The sequence below is a fragment of the Athalia rosae genome, chromosome 8 (assembly GCF_917208135.1).
Source record: "Athalia rosae chromosome 8, iyAthRosa1.1, whole genome shotgun sequence".
Taxonomy (NCBI): domain Eukaryota; kingdom Metazoa; phylum Arthropoda; class Insecta; order Hymenoptera; family Athaliidae; genus Athalia; species Athalia rosae.
The window spans coordinates 3,656,031-3,677,499 of NC_064033.1; the positions used below are offsets into that span (position 1 = coordinate 3,656,031).

At 35.7% G+C, this 21,469-nt stretch overlaps 2 protein-coding genes across 6 annotated transcripts; both read left to right on the forward strand.

Moving 5' to 3' along the window:
• Positions 1–132: 132 nt before the first annotated feature.
• LOC105684993 (JNK-interacting protein 3) lies at positions 133–13,405 on the forward strand. Of its 5 annotated transcripts, XM_048659790.1 has the most exons (19): positions 133–474; positions 1,079–1,398; positions 1,500–1,674; positions 2,495–2,902; positions 3,405–3,602; positions 3,686–3,721; positions 4,351–4,368; positions 4,792–4,849; positions 4,932–4,988; positions 5,067–5,402; positions 5,489–5,668; positions 7,389–7,590; positions 7,667–8,487; positions 8,595–8,814; positions 8,894–9,179; positions 9,257–9,451; positions 9,589–9,678; positions 9,879–9,939; positions 10,754–10,889. In XM_048659790.1, exons 2-19 carry the CDS (start codon positions 1,105–1,107, stop codon positions 10,755–10,757), a joined length of 3,639 nt encoding a protein of 1,212 aa, XP_048515747.1. In that variant the 5' UTR covers positions 133–474; positions 1,079–1,104; the 3' UTR covers positions 10,758–10,889. The 5 variants fall into 5 exon arrangements, with proteins under 5 accessions (XP_048515747.1, XP_048515744.1, XP_020707442.2 ...); XM_048659787.1 differs by lacking the exon at positions 9,879–9,939 and having other exon boundaries at positions 10,754–13,405; XM_020851783.2 differs by lacking the exon at positions 9,879–9,939 and having other exon boundaries at positions 1,500–1,620; positions 10,754–13,405.
• A 592-nt stretch (positions 13,406–13,997) lies between these two features.
• On the forward strand, positions 13,998–20,924 carry LOC105685002 (catalase). Its single transcript, XM_012398788.3, has 8 exons — positions 13,998–14,187; positions 17,968–18,142; positions 18,241–18,382; positions 18,720–18,870; positions 19,344–19,715; positions 19,794–20,030; positions 20,113–20,427; positions 20,517–20,924. The coding sequence occupies exons 1-8, from the start codon at positions 14,134–14,136 to the stop codon at positions 20,595–20,597; spliced, it is 1,527 nt and encodes a 508-aa protein (XP_012254211.2). The 5' UTR covers positions 13,998–14,133; the 3' UTR covers positions 20,598–20,924.
• Positions 20,925–21,469: the final 545 nt, after the last annotated feature.

A 21,469-nucleotide genomic window follows, 5' to 3' on the forward strand; every position in this document is an offset into this window, starting at 1 on the left:
TAAATTTTTATTCATTTTTTCTTAATCCTGCGGGTATAGTCCTATTGAACCATATCCCCCGAGATATCCCCTAACTTCAGTAATTATTGATGCAATTTTACCAATGCAATCCTCATTTTGTTAGTTTTATCATGCTCACTGGCACCATCTGGCTTGGAGTAGAGCATTGAGAAGAGTTATACATATGTATAGGAGTACCCTGCTGATTTGTGAGCGTAGTGGAAGTGGGCAAAAAATGGCGATGACCTGTGTCACTGCTGAGGAGGAGGATCGTCAATAATAGTGACATCTGATAATCAACAAATGACTCGAATTCGGTTATAGTTATAAATAACAAAAATGAGTTGTGCGTGCCACCGCCAGCGTATTTGAGTGGGTGAACGGTGATCTTGTGAGTGGTGAAATATTCCGATTTAAAAGTACCAAAAACTCGGAACTGGTGGTTGCGAAACGTCACAGAACAACCCATACAAGGCAAGTACACGTTTGACGTAGATTATTCTTCATCTTTCGCCTTGACAAATGATACGACCAGATATTCACTTCGCGTGATCAGAATAAACGTGATAATTTTCTGTTTGTTGCCATAAATATACTGTGATTAAATTTTTCTCTGTTTTTTACTCTTCATTCTGTTGAGTAAGGTTAAGTTTCTGACACTTGATTGAGGTTTCACTGATATACGACATTTTCTATGACAAGAACTATGAAACTGTATAACACTAGAGACTATGAATCAACATGTATTTTACGTTTCTTTAAATCCCGATGAGGCTGTTGAGTTTCTTCAAGCAATTAATTAGAGGTTTTTTAATTCATCTTCAGTTAACAGTTAACTGCTTGTAATTTACATAAATGATGAGCATTACTCTGCCTATTCTGTTTGGATCGCTGGCATTTTATCAAAGGTGTATCAAAATAGCCAATTCTTTGTTCAGTTTTGATTATCAAATGAGAAACTCTCCTTTGTAATGTGATTTACAATTCTCATTCTCAAGAAATAAAATACAAATACCAGAAAGCCTTTTTTAGCAACACAGCAACAGATTAATATTCTGTTGTAATAATTTAATTTTAGGACTCGTTAGGGTAACCAGCTTGAGAATGGATCAAGAAACAGTATATGGCACGCACGAGGATAGTCATGTTGTCATGTCAGAGAAAGTACAGTCTCTGGCAGGGAGTATTTATCAGGAATTTGAACGTATGATAGCAAGATATGACGAAGATGTAGTCAAAGAACTGATGCCACTTCTAGTCAATGTTTTGGAATGCTTAGATCTAGCTTATACAGAGAATCAAGAACACGAAGTTGAACTAGAACTATTGCGCGAAGATAATGAACAGCTTGTCACGCAATATGAAAGGGAAAAGCAGCTGAGAAAAACTTCAGATCAGGTATTGAAATCTATACTTGTAACACTTTACATTTTAGTTGATTATACATTATATTAATTCAGTGGCTATAAAATTACAAATGAATTTAAATATTCTCTCAGAAACTATTGGAATTGGAGGATGTAGCTGAGGATGAGAGGAAAGAACTGCTGTCAAAGATTGATAGCCTAGAGTCAATTGTCCGAATGTTGGAGTTGAAGACCAAAAACTCTCACGACCACGGTACAAAAGACAATGTCATCTCCAGTCCATTCCCTCACAGAACTCACCTTTACAGTAGAGTAGAATGTTTTCTGTTTTGATTTTATTTAGATATTACTCGATTTTGTTCGTCTTTTTTTGTGTCTGGTTTATGGGCATCATTTGATGGGTGCTTTTATGTTTGTCAATTCACACAAGATGCTTTATTTCAGCTATTTTAAACAATTATTTTGATGTGCATGCTTTTTGATATTTCCAACTAATTGATTTTATCAATTTTTGATGAAAGTTTGTTCTGACGTTTTTTTAACGTGATGTAGTAATATCATTTGATGTTGCATATTGTAATGTGATTTTGTGCCCTCACTTCACTATTTATTTATTGGAAAAATTACCCTACTTGATGTTTAGCTGGGGTGAGTACAGCTGACTAAACTCTGATTCACATTTCCTGTTACATCCTTAGATTGAACTCACTTACACGCTCTTAAATGAAATTTATCATGAATGTCTGAGAGAACCCAAAATAAAGAAAATTTTTTTCCTGTTAGAAGAGATTTGGAATAGATCCAGCCAGTATTTCAGTTGCTATACACTCTCCTTTCCCATCCTATTACTCCCTTCCCCAACTAATGAACCAAAACTGATAATTACCTACTTCATAATTTTGGTTCTTGTCAAATGGTCATTACAATTGTCGTCAATGTTATCATTGGTACATCTGTATGGACTGTGTTTCACAAATATAGACCAGTAATGTGGCTTCAAAAAAAAAAAAAAAAAGGAAAATACTTAGATGTCTGTAACAATGTCAACTCATAATATAAGAATAATTATCATAGGTTTATCAAAGCAATAAAAATTTTGCATCGTCGCCTTTCGTTCCTACTTTTAGTGGTCCGCCTAGAAGAAAAGGAATCTGAGATGAAGCGTGAATACTCTCGATTGCACGAACGATATACAGAGTTATTCAAGACGCATGTAGATTACATGGAACGTACGAAAATGTTAGTTGGGAGTACGGAAAGATTAGAGAGCACAACAGGGGGAAGAGGTCCTTCACGTCTACCTTCTCTAGGATTAGCTCATATGTCAAGAAGCTCTGGTCCCCTGAGCTATGGGTTCCAAAGTTTGGAAGCAAGTATAAATGCTGATGATGGCCAGGAAGAAAGTCCGCCTAACGGAGCTAGCCTCAGAGCTGAAATGTTAGACAGCAGTAGTGAAGCAGCTATTGAAACTTCTGACAAAAGTCAGCTCACTGATCATCCTGCACAAGAAAATAAGACTACTGCAATTTCGAGACGTAAGTTGAAGATGGTATGAAGAAAAACTTTTCGGGAATATCATTTCCATTGTTTTCTTTTAATCATACTCTCAGGTAATAACTTGCCAGGGTTTTATGGTGTTTTTGTCTTCTTCCTTTGATCGCACTTATTTTTGTACTATTTTTTCGGAATTAACTTTCCTTCTAATATTCGACCATCGATATTAACAGCCCAAAAAATGCTTTTTTGCGAGTCGTAGCTTGAAGATTATAGATTACTTAATTTGGCTCCTACGTTCACAAGGTAGATCGATAATTGACTTTGTGCAGTATCATTTCATCATCCTTGATTATCGGGCTAGTATATACAATATAGGGATAAATTATTCATGTGCACATTGTTTACCTAAATGTTCTGAGCAATTTTAGACGTGAACGTTGGATATTGATATCATCTGTGTAATTACAATCCATGCAGTCAAGCATCAAGCTATTGAGAGATTGAAATGCAATTTTATTTTTGAAAAATTCATACCCACAGAAGAAAGTCCAGAAACGGAACTACCTCCTGTGGTTATAACACCAACGACACCAAGTGCTCCTGAAAAAATTGCTACAACTCCAAGTGGTCGAACTAGAACGGATAAGGAACAACGTAGTGGAAATACTTTGTATCAAGAGCTTAGTTTTCAGGATGCAGATGCTCTTGGTGAAATGGATGAAGGTGCAGACATCACGGGTAAGATTTTGCTACAAGAGTATATTATTGAGATGTATTCTCCACTCTAACACGCGATCCAATGAGAACTATTATTTTTGTAGGGAGCTGGGTACATCCTGGGGAATATGCGTCATCGGGTATGTATAACGTTGTATTATTAAAAATATCTGATATTGAAATGTTATTCGAGTTGCAGGCTATAATTTTAGATTATAGATGTAAATCGAACTTCTGAATCAAATTGAACACCTTATTTGAAATTTCATAAAGCTCTTCTATGAAAAAAAAGCTTTATCTATGAGATGAAAGTAATAATATGTACCCAATATTATTAAATCTCAGAGCCAATTCAAGATAGGTCTATTTAGATTGTACTGCACTGGCTTATTACACAAAATATAGTTGCTTTATTCTAATTACGTTTACAAGCGAGATGAAAAATTTTTCATGCAGTACAAGGTATAATTTACTTCCACGAAGTAATAAAATTTGAATCATTGATCCGATTGAAATTATTTTTGTTCCCATAAACGATCAGTTAAATTTGAAGAATCCAGAAGTCTTCGAGCAATTGTACAAAATCATATACGTTTAAGCATTGAAATATCACAAGTTTCTCATTCAAACATTACAAAAAAAATGAAAATTAAGTAAAATGACTACTAACACCTATGTATGTTTGTAATGTTTGCTCTTTTGCTGCCCATCTGTCCACGTCAAATCTTCATTGAACGATGCATGTGATGAATAACCTACCCATCTGCAGTCAATGACAACTTTTTTGGTAAGAGCCTTTCAATAACTGTCTATTTTCTACCTAATCTCTGTCCAATCTATTCATCTATTCAATAAATACCTTATCTTTAGTGGGAAGCACGTTTCTTTGGGCACAAAATTTACGTCTTCAATCATATCAATTTGCTTGCTCAAATGAAATTAAAGACAATATTTCATATGATGTGATGGTGAATAAAGAAATCGGTTTCAAAATTTTTCAAGACTTTCATTGTTAATACTAGAGCATAAATGTGAAAGCCTTCATTGCAGTGCTTTGGTATTCTAAGTTGCTCTGTATGTATTATACTTTGCTGTATTGAGTCTTCTGTCTATACATATATGCAAAACTTTCTTTCCTATTTTGCCATTGTAGACGTCTTTCAAGATACTATTATTTAATAATTCTGATGGAATACAATAAAACTTTTAGGCATGGGAAAAGAAGTGGAGAACCTTATCATGGAGAACAATGAACTTTTGGCTACTAAGTATGAACTGTATATTTACTTTGATCATCATTCTTACACAGAGTTTGAACTGTTTTATAATACCGTAACATCCCCATTACAGAAATGCGCTAAACATTGTCAAAGATGATCTGATAGTAAAAGTAGATGAGTTGACTAGGTAAGTCATAAGGAATTATGTCTGATACATAAGTGTGGTGAAACCATAAATTAATTCTGTTCTATGATAACTATCCAGTGAGCAAGAAATATTAAGAGAAGAAGTTAGAGCTTTACAACAGGCTAGAGAACGTCTTAGGCAAAAGGTTTCTGTACTGGAAGAAGAGCTTAAAAAAACCAGAGAAGAGGCAGAAACAGCAGCAAAGGCAACAAAGAGTGACGATGAAGAAGATGTACCATTAGCTCAAAGAAAGAGATTCACTAGGGTGGAAATGGCTCGAGTACTCATGGAAAGAAATCAGTACAAAGAGAGATTTATGGAACTTCAAGAAGCTGTTAGGTGGACTGAGATGCTTAGAGCCTCCAGGACTGTTCCAGCCAGTATATCAAGTGGAAAACAATCAGTATGGAAGTTGTAAGTAACAAATCTATAAGAACATTAGTACAGAAGATACATTATCTAGAATAGATTGCTAATTGATTGCTAACTTTTTGTTTCAGTTTTAGTAATCTCTTCACAGGCCCGGCAGACCGAGGGGGACTTGCTCGAGGTCCACACACGTTACCACATGTGCGCTACAGTGCCCCCACTAACCAAATAACCCCAGCTCCAGCCCTAGATGCAATGCGTAGGCGCACCATGAAGAATCGGCATGACTTTCTCGACCAAGGAGACACCATGTGAGAAAACAAACCGTTCTAAATTATATTATTAGCTATGGATCTGAACCTAGCTTATGTTGCTCACTATTTAGTTAGTTTTCATTTTACTCACGTGCACACTTTTGCATCATTTTATTGGATTAACAATTCTCATTAGTAAAATCTCTGCACTACTGCCATTTCAATACTCAGCTTCTTCTCAATTTGAGTTGAAATCCATTTGTGGTGAAACTCGGATGGCACGTTTAATTTGTTAATTACATGATATGGGCTTATGTTGTATCGTTATCATATTTCTGTCGAGTGATGTGACATAGTTTTGTTAGGTCAATGACGTTTTGGATAACTTTATGTGGATTCAAACTAGCACAAGTAGAGCAATTCGATAACAACCGAAAACGGAAGTCTATAGGAGCCATTCCTACATTCCCATGGACGCTGATATGTGACTTCTCATTTCTAAGAGTAATGGGTATTAAAAATCTTTACAGATTAGAGTCATCTTTAGTTAGTTGGGACCCATAGCTTTTATCGCAACTCGCGATTAATATCATGACCGAGTCAAAAGACGTGAGTTTCTTACACATAATCTGCGTTTTAATAGCTACCTTGCCTTGTATGATTCTACAAGTATATAACACACGTTTCTAAAATGTATTTAATGTTGCCTATTCAATGAAAATATTCTTAATATCTGTCTTACAGACTCATGTTTGTAATATTTTAATGAATCGAGTCAATTTTATAACTTTTGCCTTGTGCTTCATTTTGGTGGGGCTGGTTTCCCTAGGTGTCTTGTCATAGTTATGTCGGTATGTGGTCTGTGGAATATTTATCGCTAGACTCCTTCAAATAGGTTGTTCACCATCATACAATCATGACATTGAAATGAAATATGTGACTCTTTTGGAAGTAACTTATGATAGGTTTCCTCTAGAAATTTCGTCCTACTTTATTATACGTTCCCTGTATAAATTGGATAATTTGTCATCATTTCAATTCATTCATAAAAACAATTGCAAGAATTAGAGGTACAATGTTATTGAACACATTAGCCCAGCATAAAAAAACATATTCTAGGAAGACTGAAAGCATCTTTACTATACCCGACGTACTCATTAGAATCATTAAACTCATTTTATAGTCATACAAAACACATATCACCACTTTTGTGTTGTATATGAAAAGTTTGTACATTTTCTGGATTATTTTTAGTATATATAGTATATACGGTTTATTGATTAGTGAATAAAAGAGATTTTAATTATGTTACATTTGGTTCTTATTTTACTGTTTTATTGGTATTATTTTATTTGGGTTTCCTTACTATCCCGGAATCAGCCTTCTGAAGAAATGCTTGCTTTGAACTTTGGACCATTTGTAAGTCAGATTTCAGGTAAACCTGTTTGGTTTTTTTAGATTTGCTTTGTCGACCAATGTCCAACTAATATCTAACTCGATATTCGAACAATAACTAAAACATCACCTTTACTTTATATTATTACAACTATTTGTTATTTTATCCCTAATACCAAAACTATGGCTTCATCTAGGTAAATATCTGAACCTATGTGCTGGTTGTATACCTAACATAAAAGGTTGCTCAAACATCATAATATCATTCATCTCTCACATCTTAAGCTCAAATACATGTAGATTTTTTTCTACCAATAATAAATAATTCTCTTTCCTTTTTTTCGTCATAAACTCATGTGGGATTTAAATCATATGTTCACAGGTCCTCTGAAAAGTTAGTCGCTCGACGAGCTAATGAACGAAGAGAACAATATCGGCAAGTTCGAGCTCATGTAAGAAAAGAAGATGGTCGATTGCAAGCATATGGCTGGAGCTTACCCGGCAAGCCAAGTGCTCCTGCTAGACAACCTGTGCCCGTTCCGGTCTATTGTAGACCACTTCAGGAAACTGAACCAGGCATGAAGGTGAGGAGATTCAATGCTTGATTAGCAATTCTACCATTCTATACTATATTATTGATTAACTTTTGTTTCCTGGTAGATATGGTGTGGGGCTGGTGTTAACTTGAGTGGAGGAAAGACACGAGATGGGGGTAGCATGGTGGGTGGCAGTGTATTTTATGCTGCAGAAGCACAGGAGAAAAATATTAAGATCGCCGAAGATGCCGTTGAACATTTAGATAAAGAACTCCAAGAAAATGAACAGCAACGTTTGGAAGCAGAGCGTTTGGAACAGCAACTCAGTTCTTTGGTCTGGATTTGTACATCGACACAGAAAATGTCAAAAGTCACTGTCATTGACGCGAATAATCCAGCAGATATTTTGGAGTCTTTCAATGTTTGTCAAAGTCATTTGTTGTGCATTGCCAGTGTTCCAGGTGCTAAGGAAAGTGATTATCTATTAGGTTCGAACGATAACTCTGTTCAGACCAACGGAGCTGGTGATCAAAATAGTAACAGTGAACCAGTTTCCTTAGAACTGAGTGACGCCAGAGAAAATAGCGATTCTAAAGCAGAAGACATAATTAAAAACGATGTTGACAATCAAAATTTAGAGGAACCTAATCCGGCCGAGGATCAAGAAAAGATTGAAGTAGATCCAAATAGTAATACAGAACCGCAAAGCTTGGAAAGCATTGATAGTGAAACGGCAAACTTGGGGAAAGTGCAATTCGTCAAGAGTGTGCTAGAACCAACTGTGCAAAGTAACGATGTAAATTCATCGACAGAAAAAATGTCGTCTATACAACCGACTATGTGGTTGGGTGCTCAAAATGGTGCTGTCTTTGTTCATTCAGCTGTGGCAAATTGGACTGTCTGTCTACATACTGTCAGGTTAAAAGACGCCGCATTAGCCATCGTGTAAGTATTGTGATATATTCTTCATATAATATCGTATCTAAAGTCTTGATAAATTTTAAATAAAGTTATGTATGGTGTTATCGGTATGTGCAATGAACTTGTTACAGACATGTTCAAGGAAGAGTTCTAGTAGCTTTAGCTGATGGGACGGTCGCAATATTCAGAAGGGGTTCAGACGGTCAGTGGGACCTCTCACAACATCATATAATCACACTTGGTAGTCCACAGCATTCAATTAGATGTATGACTGCCGTAACTGGTAGAACTGTATGGTGTGGATATAGGAACAAAATACACGTTGTTGATCCTATTCTTCTGAATCTGGAGGTAAGCTCGATTTTAAATATGAGATTGGAATCTCTGGAATATGCTATCCATTTATTTATCTACTATTCTATCATCATAGTGCACAGTTGATGCTCATCCACGCAGAGAGTCGCAAGTGCGGCAGCTTGCCTGGTTGGGTGAAGGCGTCTGGGTCAGCATTAGATTAGATTCTACATTGAGGCTATACCATGCTCATACTTATCAACATCTCCAGGATGTTGATATAGAGCCCTATGTCAGCAAGATGCTTGGAACTGGAAAACTAGGGTTTTCATTTGTGAGAATCACAGCTCTATTAATCTCATCTAACAGACTATGGATAGGAACAGGAAACGGAGTTATAATATCGGTGCCTTTATCCGAAAGTAAGCGAAAGTTTTTGCTTATGAATTTCATTTCAAACGGTCAATGACCATCCTTGTAATATACGTTTCTATTTAAGGTGCGGGTGGTGCTATGGCAGTGTCACGGGCGCAAGCAGGAATGAAAGCTGATGCGCCTGGCGTCGGTATTAGAATATTTGCCTCTGATAAAGGAGTAACACCTGGTAGTTTTGTACCCTACTGCAGCATGGCTCATGCGCAGCTCAGCTTTCATGGCCATCGAGATGCTGTTAAGATGTTTGTCGCTGTACCTGGTGTGTGTTCTACAGATGAGCCCTAATTTCTCTTTCCCTATCTAAATTCGCGGCAACGAATCGACGCCAAATACCCCAGAAACATGAATGGTAGCCAATAATTCATCATCAATGAAGAATATTCTTTTTTTTTTCAGGACAAGGAGGTCAAAGTATTGTTACCGATGGTTCTCAACCAGCTATGCTGGTTTTATCTGGGGGTGAGGGGTACATTGATTTTCGAGTCGGTGAGTGTTTGTCATCAAAGCAGTCAGCTCTTACTTACATATCAAAGGTGTTGTTGACGGTTAATATGCATATTGTACAAAAGTGGTAGGATATGAATTACGAAAAGTGTGGTACATAGGCATATAAGAATATGAGAAAAGAAATTACAAGCTCAGTTGACGTTTGAGTTCTGAGTTTAGGGGGTGATTAATAATTTCAGTTGAAGAGGCAGAGGACGAAAGTGATGTGGCAACCCACCTGATTGTGTGGCAGCTGGTCAGGTATGCCCCCAGAGAGTAATAGGAAACGGCCAACTTAACTTTGATCTTATTACTAATTAATGATTACCCATATCTTAATTAACTTTGTTGTTTTAGACTAACTTATTGTACTAATGACTTCAAATCTCGATAGTAAACCTCTTGGACTTTCAATTTCAAATCAGAGTACCTATATCATTGTTTTAATGAACTGCTGGTTCAATTAAAACTTTGGATCGATTAAATTTGAGTTTAAATTAATTCAAAGGCAGTAAAGTTCACTCGACCGTTCCAACATCATTATTACTATTGAACACAAATACTGTACAGCACCAAATTGGACTACGGGTATAGGATTTATTCAACTGCTGTGATTGTGATGGAATTCGCATATCTTGAAAATATGTATACGTACAGTGATTCATGTGGCATGACTTGGTTTTATCGATATTCTATTAATGGGGCTAAGACTGCGGTACTTACATTCTGCAATGCTACACAGTTGTCATCGGATTGCAATGCCAAACGGCGCTTCCGGCTCACTCATTGTCAGCATGCTGTTGCTGGTGTCGAAATTGAACCGTGTTCAATGAAACACCCAAGTTGAACTTTGTAAAATATTTCCATATACGTATCCTTCACTCTCTGGGAGCTTCCAGCTGGTATATGTCGTGTTGTACAAAGCTGACTTCATCTGCACTTTTCTTTCGCTAATACACATCACATCCAGAGACACATACACACAAACAAACACATACACGTTACCGCAACTTTTTGAATTTTATCAACACGTAACAAACACTTAATGTGTATGCATATAATATACACTTTCCAGGTGACGGAGATGAAACCGAAGATGGAATTGAAAGGTCAAATCTTGCCGTAAACTCTGAGGAGCATGGAGAACAGAGTCACTTAATTGTTTGGCAAGTTCAGTGCCCTCTACCAGCACCAATCACTGCATAAAAATATGACAAATCTAGAATTTAAGTCGCTCGATTATCGATTATTATATTAAATTCGTATCGCTGCTAAAATTCAAAAAATCATCTAAAAATTCGATGCTGACGAGGTTTTTTAAAAAAAATTGGATTCAAACGGTTAAGCGTCTTTGGCAGAGTGATTTTCATTCCTTTGAATATATCAACTTCAGCGTCACATAACACGAACTGTGATCTGAGTGAATGTTATAATTGTAACGGCGTATTTTGCATAACTTTTCACGTAGTAAAAATAATCACTATTATTCATTGAAAATATTTCCAATGTGCATAGACGCTTGGCTTATTATTCAGAGGGATCCACGATGGTATAACGCAGCTGATTTACAATTATCCAAGCCAGATAAGACATGGAAAATTAATGTTTGGAAAAAAATATTCAAATGATACTGTAAATTGGTGATTGAAAATTTTCAATCTCCTACAGGATTTAGCAAGTTTTGAAACTTCTCTGCCTCCTTTCATTTCAGATGTGTTTCTCCTTGATAACGAGGCGTAATAAAAAATTTACGATAAATATAATCCTGTAGATGAATACAGATTTCATCTTACTATTCTAGATATCGGTACAAAACTTAGTTATTAATTATTATTTTAGTAAATTCCGTGATTAAAATAATATACTGATTGAAAACTTAACATCACTAAACAAAAGAAAAATAAAAACAACAGTCAAAATAGGCGATGACACACCGAACTATTGAGACTTGACTCAACATTCTAGATCTTCAATTATGTTCACAATTATTAGGTCTATTTATCAAAAGGCATTATTTAGAATATTATATTTATTTTATTACATACAAATAACTAAAATAATTAACGATTCAGATTCTTGTCTATTTTGTTGCAATTTTATTTGTGATATTTACATTACGGGCAGGTTGCATACGATTTTTTATTTAAAAAAAATTTCAGATAATTTATCAAGTTCTCGAATAAGGAAAGCAACAATTTTTTTTCCTGTTATATACATACACGAAGGTATACATATGTATACTTCTTACACGCGTTTTAAGATGGGGTTAATTTCTTATCTAATCGATTCTTACAAAGTTATTTGTAAAATTATTAATAATGATAATAACAATATACAGAATGATATATGTACGGTCATTACCCGTGCATGAAGATACTTCGTTTTTATTTATTTATTTTTTTTTGTTTATTCTGTTTGATTCCCGCGCAGTGCGCTTTTCAATCATCATCGGACGCTTTTTATGAGTGAATGTGAATCATGCTTAATTAATTTTAATCATATCTGCACTAGGATCTACAATCTATGTCTATAATTAATTTATAATAAATTATATTAGAAATTAATAAACTTAGATGTAAATTATAATGTACAGTTCTATTACGTTATTTTAATCGGACCAAAATGATAACGCGATGCGATCAATCATTTTGGAAAAAAAAATGTATGCTTTTATACTTGTGACTTATGCTGAATGATAAGTCCCACTCAAATTGTTGAAATTCATCTCCGTTGCTAAAATATGAAAAAATTAATCATTTTACACGAGTTAAATGGCGAGCGAACGGTTTTTCGTCAACAATTAGAAATCTATTACAACTTATAACAATCAGTGATCTCAAATTCTGCAATCATTGTAATTTGAAAAACATGAAATTTATGATTTAAATAACCAACAAAGATTCATTATACGTTGCGCCTTTAACTAATGGATTTCGTCGCATTTTTTTTTTTTTTTACGAGAAGGTAGAAAAACTGCGTTTGAAATGTAAAACCCTTATTGAAATTATTAATGATATAAATATTTATAGTATGGGCTTATCGATATCCGAATATTCCATAATATTGAATCACAATTCTTTTTATTCAACAGTGCGTAGTATATGGCCGCTAGTGATAGCCTGAAATGATCAAAATAATACAAGCGGTATCGGGTTACGAATGACATGAACCTATAGACAATTCTTTTAAATTATTCCCACTACCCCATGAAATTCTGAGCCTGGTCATGAACCAATTTCGAGCGAAGGATTCGATTCTGTAAATACTGTAACGTTGTTGTTGTTATAATTATTATAATAATTATCATTATTACTATTACTACTACATCTACCACAGAATAATCTATATTTATTTATTATTATCATTATTATCGGATGCAGTAATTTAACATGGAAAAACTGACTCTCTTCTCTTACCAAAGATACGAAAAACCGAAAATGATATTGGAAAGAAAGATTTTAATTCGAAGCTTTCATGAAATTTTGCTTTTGCGAAAAAAAAAGCTTGAAAGGAAATATACATGTTAGATTATACCATCACGCAAATTATATATACTTTTATTTGATACACTTGATTATTTTTGGCTTATCATGTCACTTTCAAGGCACGGGCTAAACGATTAAGTTCAAATAAGTTCATTTAGAATGAATCTTGTTATACCTATTTATATAAGATGAACTGCTAGCTGATTGGCGCTAATGAAAAAAATAAATGATAATAATAATAACTGCAGTAAAAATTCATTTTCATTCGTTCCTCAATGTGTAGTCATGATCTCATGGAATATATCGAAATTATTATTTTTTTTTTTTGCGCGTCCCACATAGTTACCTGCAGTGAATGATAATCTAGTCATAGGCAAGAAAATTAGAAAGCAAGGGAAAGAAAAAAAAAAGAGGAGACCAACGAATTATTCAAGATTGTTTGTATAAGGGGATAATAATTTATCATAAGAAGAAATAGACGAATAGTTCAATAGCTGCAACAACTCTAGAAATAAGCGAAAATTATTGTGGATTTTCTGTAAACGTGTGAAACGCATCGATCGCATTGTGAAAAAAAAAAGAAAAAAACAAAATTTACCGAAGGGAAACCTGAAATTCTGCAAAAATTATTGGGAAATTGTACGAGAAGTACGCATTCGGGTGCCGACTGTTGTGTGCATGTTGAACGGGATCGCCGACCTTACCTATACTACATTACTATACGTATTATAACATTTACATTTACATGGACATTTTACAAGTAGAATTTCCCCTTCCATGACTGTTTTCAATTCCGACCAAGCAGAGATAATAAAAACAGGCTGTCTCTACTACGCAAGAACCATTCGTGTCATACGCTGCGACGTATACTCGATAGACATTTCAAACTCAGTTTGAACGTCATTTAATTTTATTTCTGAATTTTCTTCAAACGAATAAATTGCATCTATCTGACGAGAAAAAAATCATCATGGCGAGAGACCCGGCAGCGGAACAACTCAACCAATACAAAAACAATCTCAAGGTATTTATTTCTCAGCTATCCATCTATGACATCTAAATCTGTTGATGACATTATCGTAGATGAAAAAATAAAAACGAACAGCCGGGTCTTTCGAAACTCGTAGAAATGGATAGGCAGAATCTGTTATTGCTGGAATCTTGTATTGTAACAAGTAAGAAATGAGCATCGCTGTTCGAAATCCAAAATGCATCTGCACATCGGATCGCATCGCTAAAGTTGCGCCTGCGTTGAAAAGAGGCGCATAATATGAGAGACTTGACACGTTGAATCGAGCAACGTGATAAACGAGTAAAGCCTTTTTTTCTATCAATCAATCGTCTCAAGATCACGTATACCCATGTGTATACGCAACAACAATTATACTGATTGTCTCTTCGGTGATCCGAATACCGAGTTGCAATACATTTCATCGTGATCATTGATTCAATTTTCTGATATTCTCTCAACTTTAACGAGCGTGTATTTTGTTGTTTCCAGATTTCAGATAAATTCTGTTACCCATTTGCAATCAGAGAAGTTGCGATCAGTTAGCATGAATAATAAAGAGAAAATTCAAAGCATGTCAAACGAAATAAGGTAACAAATGTTGTGCGTGCAGCTGACTGAACTGCAGATAATGAAATGCTATGCTTATGGGGCAACCGAAATAAATGGTTTCCGTTTCTCTTGCGATAAATACATAATAAATTTCACAATTTATGTACGTCCAACGTAGATACTTTTTTTTTTTCATTCCTTATATTTACATGGAAAATAATTATTTCTCGTTATTGCATCTATATATAGTCATAGGTCAGAATTTGCACATGGGGCAGTATGTATAAGTATGTAGATACAAAAGGATACTTTGGATTCGATGATTATTGTGAGCTTATTGTTAGCGTACATCGCGAAAAATTTTAATAAGTCTTATTTCCAATTCATTTTGTATAATAGAGCAAGTGGACTGATAAATATTCAGGCAAATACTTCCTTCAATTCACACCCAATATACATATTCTAAAAATAAAATTGGCATGCCATTTTGATGTACCTAATGCAAAATACTCAGATATTTCAAATTATCGTATTAGTTATGTAACGGAGACGATATTAATCCACTTGGTGAAAAAAAAAAACCACTCTCCAAATTTCAAATACAATCAATATTATCATAATCATTACCAACATCATCGTCGTTTTAAGGTTTTTTTTTTCTCAATCGCGTTAAATGATAAGATGTGTGAACATCTATATCCTCACTTATCTCTGATTCGCGTAAATGAAGTAGCGGTTAAATTATCGTCACATATTACTACGAAACGTACGTCGCAATTTTGCAAAAATGACGGTGCAACAACATCGCGCCGGAAAGCAGGAGGAAGGGGATTGTAATAACTTTGCTAATTCCTCGTGCATTTTCAATGAACGTATGCTTACATAATCGCTCGATAAAAAATAAGACATTAATAATAGCAATAATAAATGAACAGAAAAAGAATTGCTCAAATTGCTGGCCACGGATTCACAATCCCTTATTTGTTTTCACGGTGTGAATCTTTAGTTATTATTCAACGCGATTATATAATAATAAAATGTAAAGTGGTTATCGTCTATTTTAAAATTTAGATAAAGAATTTGTCGCTGTCCTTGAATACAGCACACTTCGGTTGAGCCTCTTAATTCGTCATCGATTTAATGTTTTTTATTAGTCTTGTCCCACATACGATCATTTCGTGTTGAAAATGATAACTTTTTTTTTTTTTTCTTTCACTCTCCGTATGCTATCGTATCGCACACGCGCAGATTGTTGTACGTAGATAAATGCATTATCAGTATAGATTTATATAAAACACGTGACACACATCACCTTTGAACTTCAAAATGTACATGAAATTTACCTGTTGGTTTCATGGAGAATCGAGAAAGAAAAGAGAGATCAGGAGAAAGAAAAAACTTCAAAATCCTTTACTCGGCGTATAATTGTTCATGTAAAGTTTTTTAATTGTTCATCCATAGTTTATGTAATGCGATGTATACAAAGCAATTATTCTACATACGTCAGTGCAATAGATCATTTCTTATAAGTACCATGTTTTCGATAGAAATGATACAGGATATATTATACCGTAATTACAATTATGAGTAACTCTATCCGCGGAATAATGAAGAAACACATTCTTTTTTATAGTTATAAATCTTGATTAACATACACCTCATTTCGATCAGTTAAGGATTTGAGGTGATCTATACTGATTGTGAGATAGTTGGAGGTCTATTAATATATTTCATATTTGCAATTAGAGTAGGCCAAAGTATTGCGTAATGTGATTATACTATATACAGATCGTAGGTGACCATATAGGTATGATATTGCTGTATAAAATAAGCCTCAAGCGATTATTTTCATTTTTATTTCTATGAGAGTGAAAGTATATGTGGATGTGTATTTATACGTATATTCGTAGATCTATTATTTTTGTCTGTGTATTGGTGCCGGCTATGGAGAGATAACTTATCAGAAAGGCATGTACTTTGCTAATCTTTCTGTTAATTCTGTAGAAAGAACTTGAGGAGAGAAAAAACACGATCAATTATATTCGATTGTAAAAGAAATTGAAATGGCAATGAATGGTGGGTACGTAGATATAAGGTGCTCTGATTATACGTATCCGACAACCCGTATCATTCGTTAACCTCGATACGAAACATTATTATCGTTATCTTTGAAAATGATCGAATCAGACAAAAATAAAATACATAAATGATTCGATTCGAATCAAAGCATAGCACATACGGATGAGGCAGATATAATTATACCACAAACTGCGCGGTACTATATGCACTTGAAATTTTCTTCAAGGATCAATACTGATCGCTTTCAGTGGATGTTTTGTATTTTATTTTTAGTTAATTTATTTGTATATTTTAGGGTCTTTTTCTCTTCTTTCTTTTTTTTCGTTTCTCAAATCTTGCCAAACCTGTTTGGTATAAATGAACCTGACAATTTTCATGCACGGTTTCGAACAATTTCGACTGAAATTATATTTGCAATCGAGTATAAAATAACAATTATTTAAAAAATAATTGCTTCATTTATATTTGATTTTTTCGTTTCGAAAAATCTACAAAATCTTACGATAATTTGTAAAAGAATCTCTCAAGAGACCAAAACTTTTTCGATCTTCAAAGACTAAAGCGTGTCATCATTGTAATTAGCTAGTCGAGCCGATTGTTAAAATCTCGTGTTTCTTACAATTAGTATGCGGAAATAAAATGTGAGCTTGCAGATCTTCGATAGAATCAATATTGTATCGTTTTTTTTTTATACAGCTGTCAGCTGTACATTTCACTTGCAGAATTTCCAAAATGAACTAATGAAAAAGAGAGAGAGAAGAACAAAAAAAAATATCGCGTACTCTCGAACACCTGAGAAAGTCACTTCGTTAATAAACTCCTGCTAATTATCAAACGTTTGTCGATGAATGACTCAACATGGACGATTCAAGTGTTTGCGCTGTTACATGCCTTCGTGGCTACATAACAAGTACAGGATATGTGTGTGGTAAAATTACACGAAATTATACTTCGTTATAATTGTTTGTACAATCATCCTCTTGTTATGTGCCAACGAATCGTGTAAAATGGTAATGGAAAAGTTAATTCATTTTCGCTAATGTCGCATCATCGTCGCGTTATTCGTGTCATTTATTTACGATTTTTACACAATACAACTAACGATATGAATTTATAAAAATTATCAGAAATTATCCGCATGATGGCTAATTTTTCATTTCGCAGGGTCATCCAGCCGTCCTGCAGACTGCGGCCGGTATCCCGATTCCGAATAAGAGTGCAATCCTCACAGCTGGTGAAAGAGGCCCGGTACTTCTTCAGGATCATATTTTCCTCGATGAAATATCTCACTTCGCCAGAGAGAGGGTTCCCGAGCGTGTGGTCCACGCAAAAGGAGCTGGTAGGACGGATCGCTAAATTATTGTCCATTTAGTCTTCTTCCGCTATTTGAGAACAATTTGATGATTTTTATTTTTTTTCTTTTCCATTTTTCTTCAGGTGCGTCTGGTTACTTCGAAGTAACTCATAATATCACAAAGTATACGAAGGCGAAGCTTTTCTCCAACGTTGGCAAAAGAACTCCGGTTGCCGTTAGGTTCTCCACAGTCGGGGGGGAAAGCGGGTCCGCTGATACCGTAAGGTGAGAATCGATACGATCTGAAACAACAGAAAGAAAAAAAAAAAAAACCTAATCCAATAGATCCTCGTCGCATAATTAAAAGAGTCGCAGTTATTTTGCGAATTTAGATTTCAGTCTTCATCTCCGCGGGATAAAATAATTAATCAATATTGTATGTGTGTGCAAAGTCTTCAGCGATAATCACATCAGAAATCGATAAAAGATAATGCGTATTTCACTCCCGCAAGATATTACGTCGCAATATCTGATTGAATAATTTTTTTTCTCAATCTCTCGAACAGCTGCATGTAATTTTGAACCATAAGCCTCGACCGAAATTCTTCTTTACTTTTTTCAGGGACCCTCGCGGTTTTGCGTTGAAATTCTACACCGAAGAGGGTATATGGGATATGGTTGGAAACAACACTCCCATATTCTTTATCAGCGATGCTTCTTTATTCCCAAGTTTCATTCATACGCAAAAGAGAAATCCGGTGACCCATCTTAAGGTGAGATGATCTTATCGGAGTCAATTAACTATTTATTGCTAAGAGACTGTAATGTTATCATCTTTAATACCGAAATTATCGGAGGACTTTTTTATGCTTTCCCGCAGTCTTCGATCGAGATCAATTTCAATATTCTTCGACGGTTGAAATATTATCGTATTTTCGTCTGTTTGCACATTGTCAACACGTTGTATCGACGGCTTTGTTTTATCTTGACTAATTAGAAATGTATTGCATTAATCTCATCACTTACGTAACGATCACCAATGCCTATTTTGGACTTTCACTTTTCATTATTGTGTAATGCTGCGTTTGAATAGATAACGTCAGATATTACGCGTATTGACATACCGATGATTTATTATCGATAATCTCAGACATCACATCAGATTACACATTGTACGTCGGTGTCTTTGTTTTACTTGAATAATAATAAAGAGATCATTTTTGATGAAGTTATTGTTTGTTCAAAGGATGCCGATATGTTCTGGGACTTTATCAGCCTTCGTCCTGAGTCCACGCATCAAACTCTATTCTTATTTTCTGACCGTGGGATTCCCGATGGCTACCGTCACATGAACGGTTACGGTTCCCATACTTTTAAATTCATCAACGATCGCGATGAAATATTTTACGTGAAATACCATTTCAAGACCGATCAGGGAATCAAGAATCTTGACGTAGACCGAGCCGGTGAACTTAGCGGATCAGATCCTGACTACGGGATCAGGGATCTTTACAACGCTATAGCCACTGGCAATTTCCCGTCTTGGTCATTCTACATCCAGGTGATGACTCCTGCGGAAGCTGAAACCTTCAGATGGAATCCATTCGACATGACCAAGGTGATTATTCTCGAATTTTCGCACGCTCGTTCCATCGGATCGAACGAGTGAGTAATCGGTAGTATCGCCGTTCTTCAGATTTGGCCGCAGAAGGAGTTCCCTCTCATCCCAGTTGGAAAATTCGTCCTCAACCGTAACCCGGACAACTACTTCAGCGAAGTCGAACAAATCGGCTTCAATCCCGCCCATATGCCACCAGGTATCGAACCCAGTCCTGACAAGATGTTGCAGGGTCGTCTATTCGCCTACGGTGACACCCATCGTTACCGTATCGGACCGAACCACCTTCAACTTCCCGTAAACTGTCCTTACAAGGTAGTTGCATCATTTGTATTCAGCTCATTCTACTCGTCGGAGCTCGGAGGACTTTCCCTGATCCGTCGAATGTGATTTTTAGATGATGACCTCCAGTCAGAATTACCAACGAGACGGTGCTATGGCGTTGAACAACAGTAGCGGAGCTCCGAATTACTTCCCCAACAGCTTCAGCGGACCGCAGGAGTGTCCTGCTGCCAGAGTGCCGAGGATGCGCGCCACCGGAGACATCGATAGATACAACCACGACAGTTCCGATGACTTCTCCCAGTCGACTGCTTTCTGGAGGAACGTTCTCAGCCCCGCGGAAAAGCAGCGACTCGTTTCCAATATGGTTGGAAACTTGCAACACGCTTCGAACTTCATCATCGAACGTGCCGTCAGGAACTTCGCCCAGGTAATTTTTTTCATCGAGTTAAGATTATTCTCTCGACGCTTCGGATCCTTCACGTCCGTCCACATTTTTACTTTTTCTCGAAATTCTAGGTGGACGCCGACCTCGGTAAGCAACTTATCCAGGGACTCAACAAACTTGGAAAACTTAAGGGATTCAGCGCAAATCTATAAAATATTTCTTATCGCACAATGTACTGAACGAACGATTTGACGGAAAAATGGGCTGATATGAAAAGAGTAATCGAGTTTACGCACAGTGAAGTTACGTATGATTATATTTCATTACATACTTTTAGTCATCGTTTATCAACGCCGCTAGATATCGGCGTGATTTATTTTTTTTTTTTTTTCAATCAATTTATGTACTATATATAATTCGCACATACATATGTATACAGGTGTACACAGATTGTGATTACCTATGAGTCTTGCATTTGGAGTTTTAATATTCTTTTACAGCAAATATTTTGTCATTGAATTAAATGATTGTAAAAATGACGATGTACGGGTATTCTTTTTCTAACAATCGTCGTCTATTCCTTTCACGTGGCTTTTTCAGCCAAGGGACATTTCGCCCACTTCCGATATAAATGCACCCAATATTTTCGACGGGGAGTTATACATAATAACTTTTACATGAAATTTTAATCCCTCAGTTTTCTACTGGCGTATAGTTCTTCGAATGGTAATAAAGCGTCGAGGAATGACCCCCATCGTCCGATATTGTGGAGTATACTCGGGGCGTAATATCGCCTGCCAATCGACTTATTTGTTCCTAACGAATAATTAAAACCTCGAGAGATCCGGCAATATTTCCAATTGATAATAACCCTCGAGTACCAACACTCGCCGATATATGTTCACCCCTCATCCTCGTACTCCCGCAATGATCACTACTCGCGATTATTACTCGCCCGGGGTATTCAGCTGACCCCGCAGCATATCAATCGATAAAATACCACCCACGCCAGTTTTCCTGGAAATTACATTCCAAATTAGAAGCTCTTTATCAAAATGAAATCAAAATCCCGCAGGCAAAATGG

Coding starts and splice junctions, on each gene's coding strand:
- LOC105684993 (XM_048659787.1), top strand. CDS start 1,105: ATGGATCAAGAAACAGTATATGGCACGCACGAGGATAGTCATGTTGTC. Junction 2,903..3,404: donor GACTACTGCAATTTCGAGAC/GTAAGTTGAAGA, acceptor TCATACCCACAG/AAGAAAGTCCAGAAACGGAA. Junction 3,603..3,685: donor TGAAGGTGCAGACATCACGG/GTAAGATTTTGC, acceptor TTATTTTTGTAG/GGAGCTGGGTACATCCTGGG.
- LOC105685002 (XM_012398788.3), top strand. CDS start 14,134: ATGGCGAGAGACCCGGCAGCGGAACAACTCAACCAATACAAAAACAAT. Junction 14,188..17,967: donor AATACAAAAACAATCTCAAG/GTATTTATTTCT, acceptor TTCATTTCGCAG/GGTCATCCAGCCGTCCTGCA. Junction 19,716..19,793: donor ATCCATTCGACATGACCAAG/GTGATTATTCTC, acceptor GCCGTTCTTCAG/ATTTGGCCGCAGAAGGAGTT.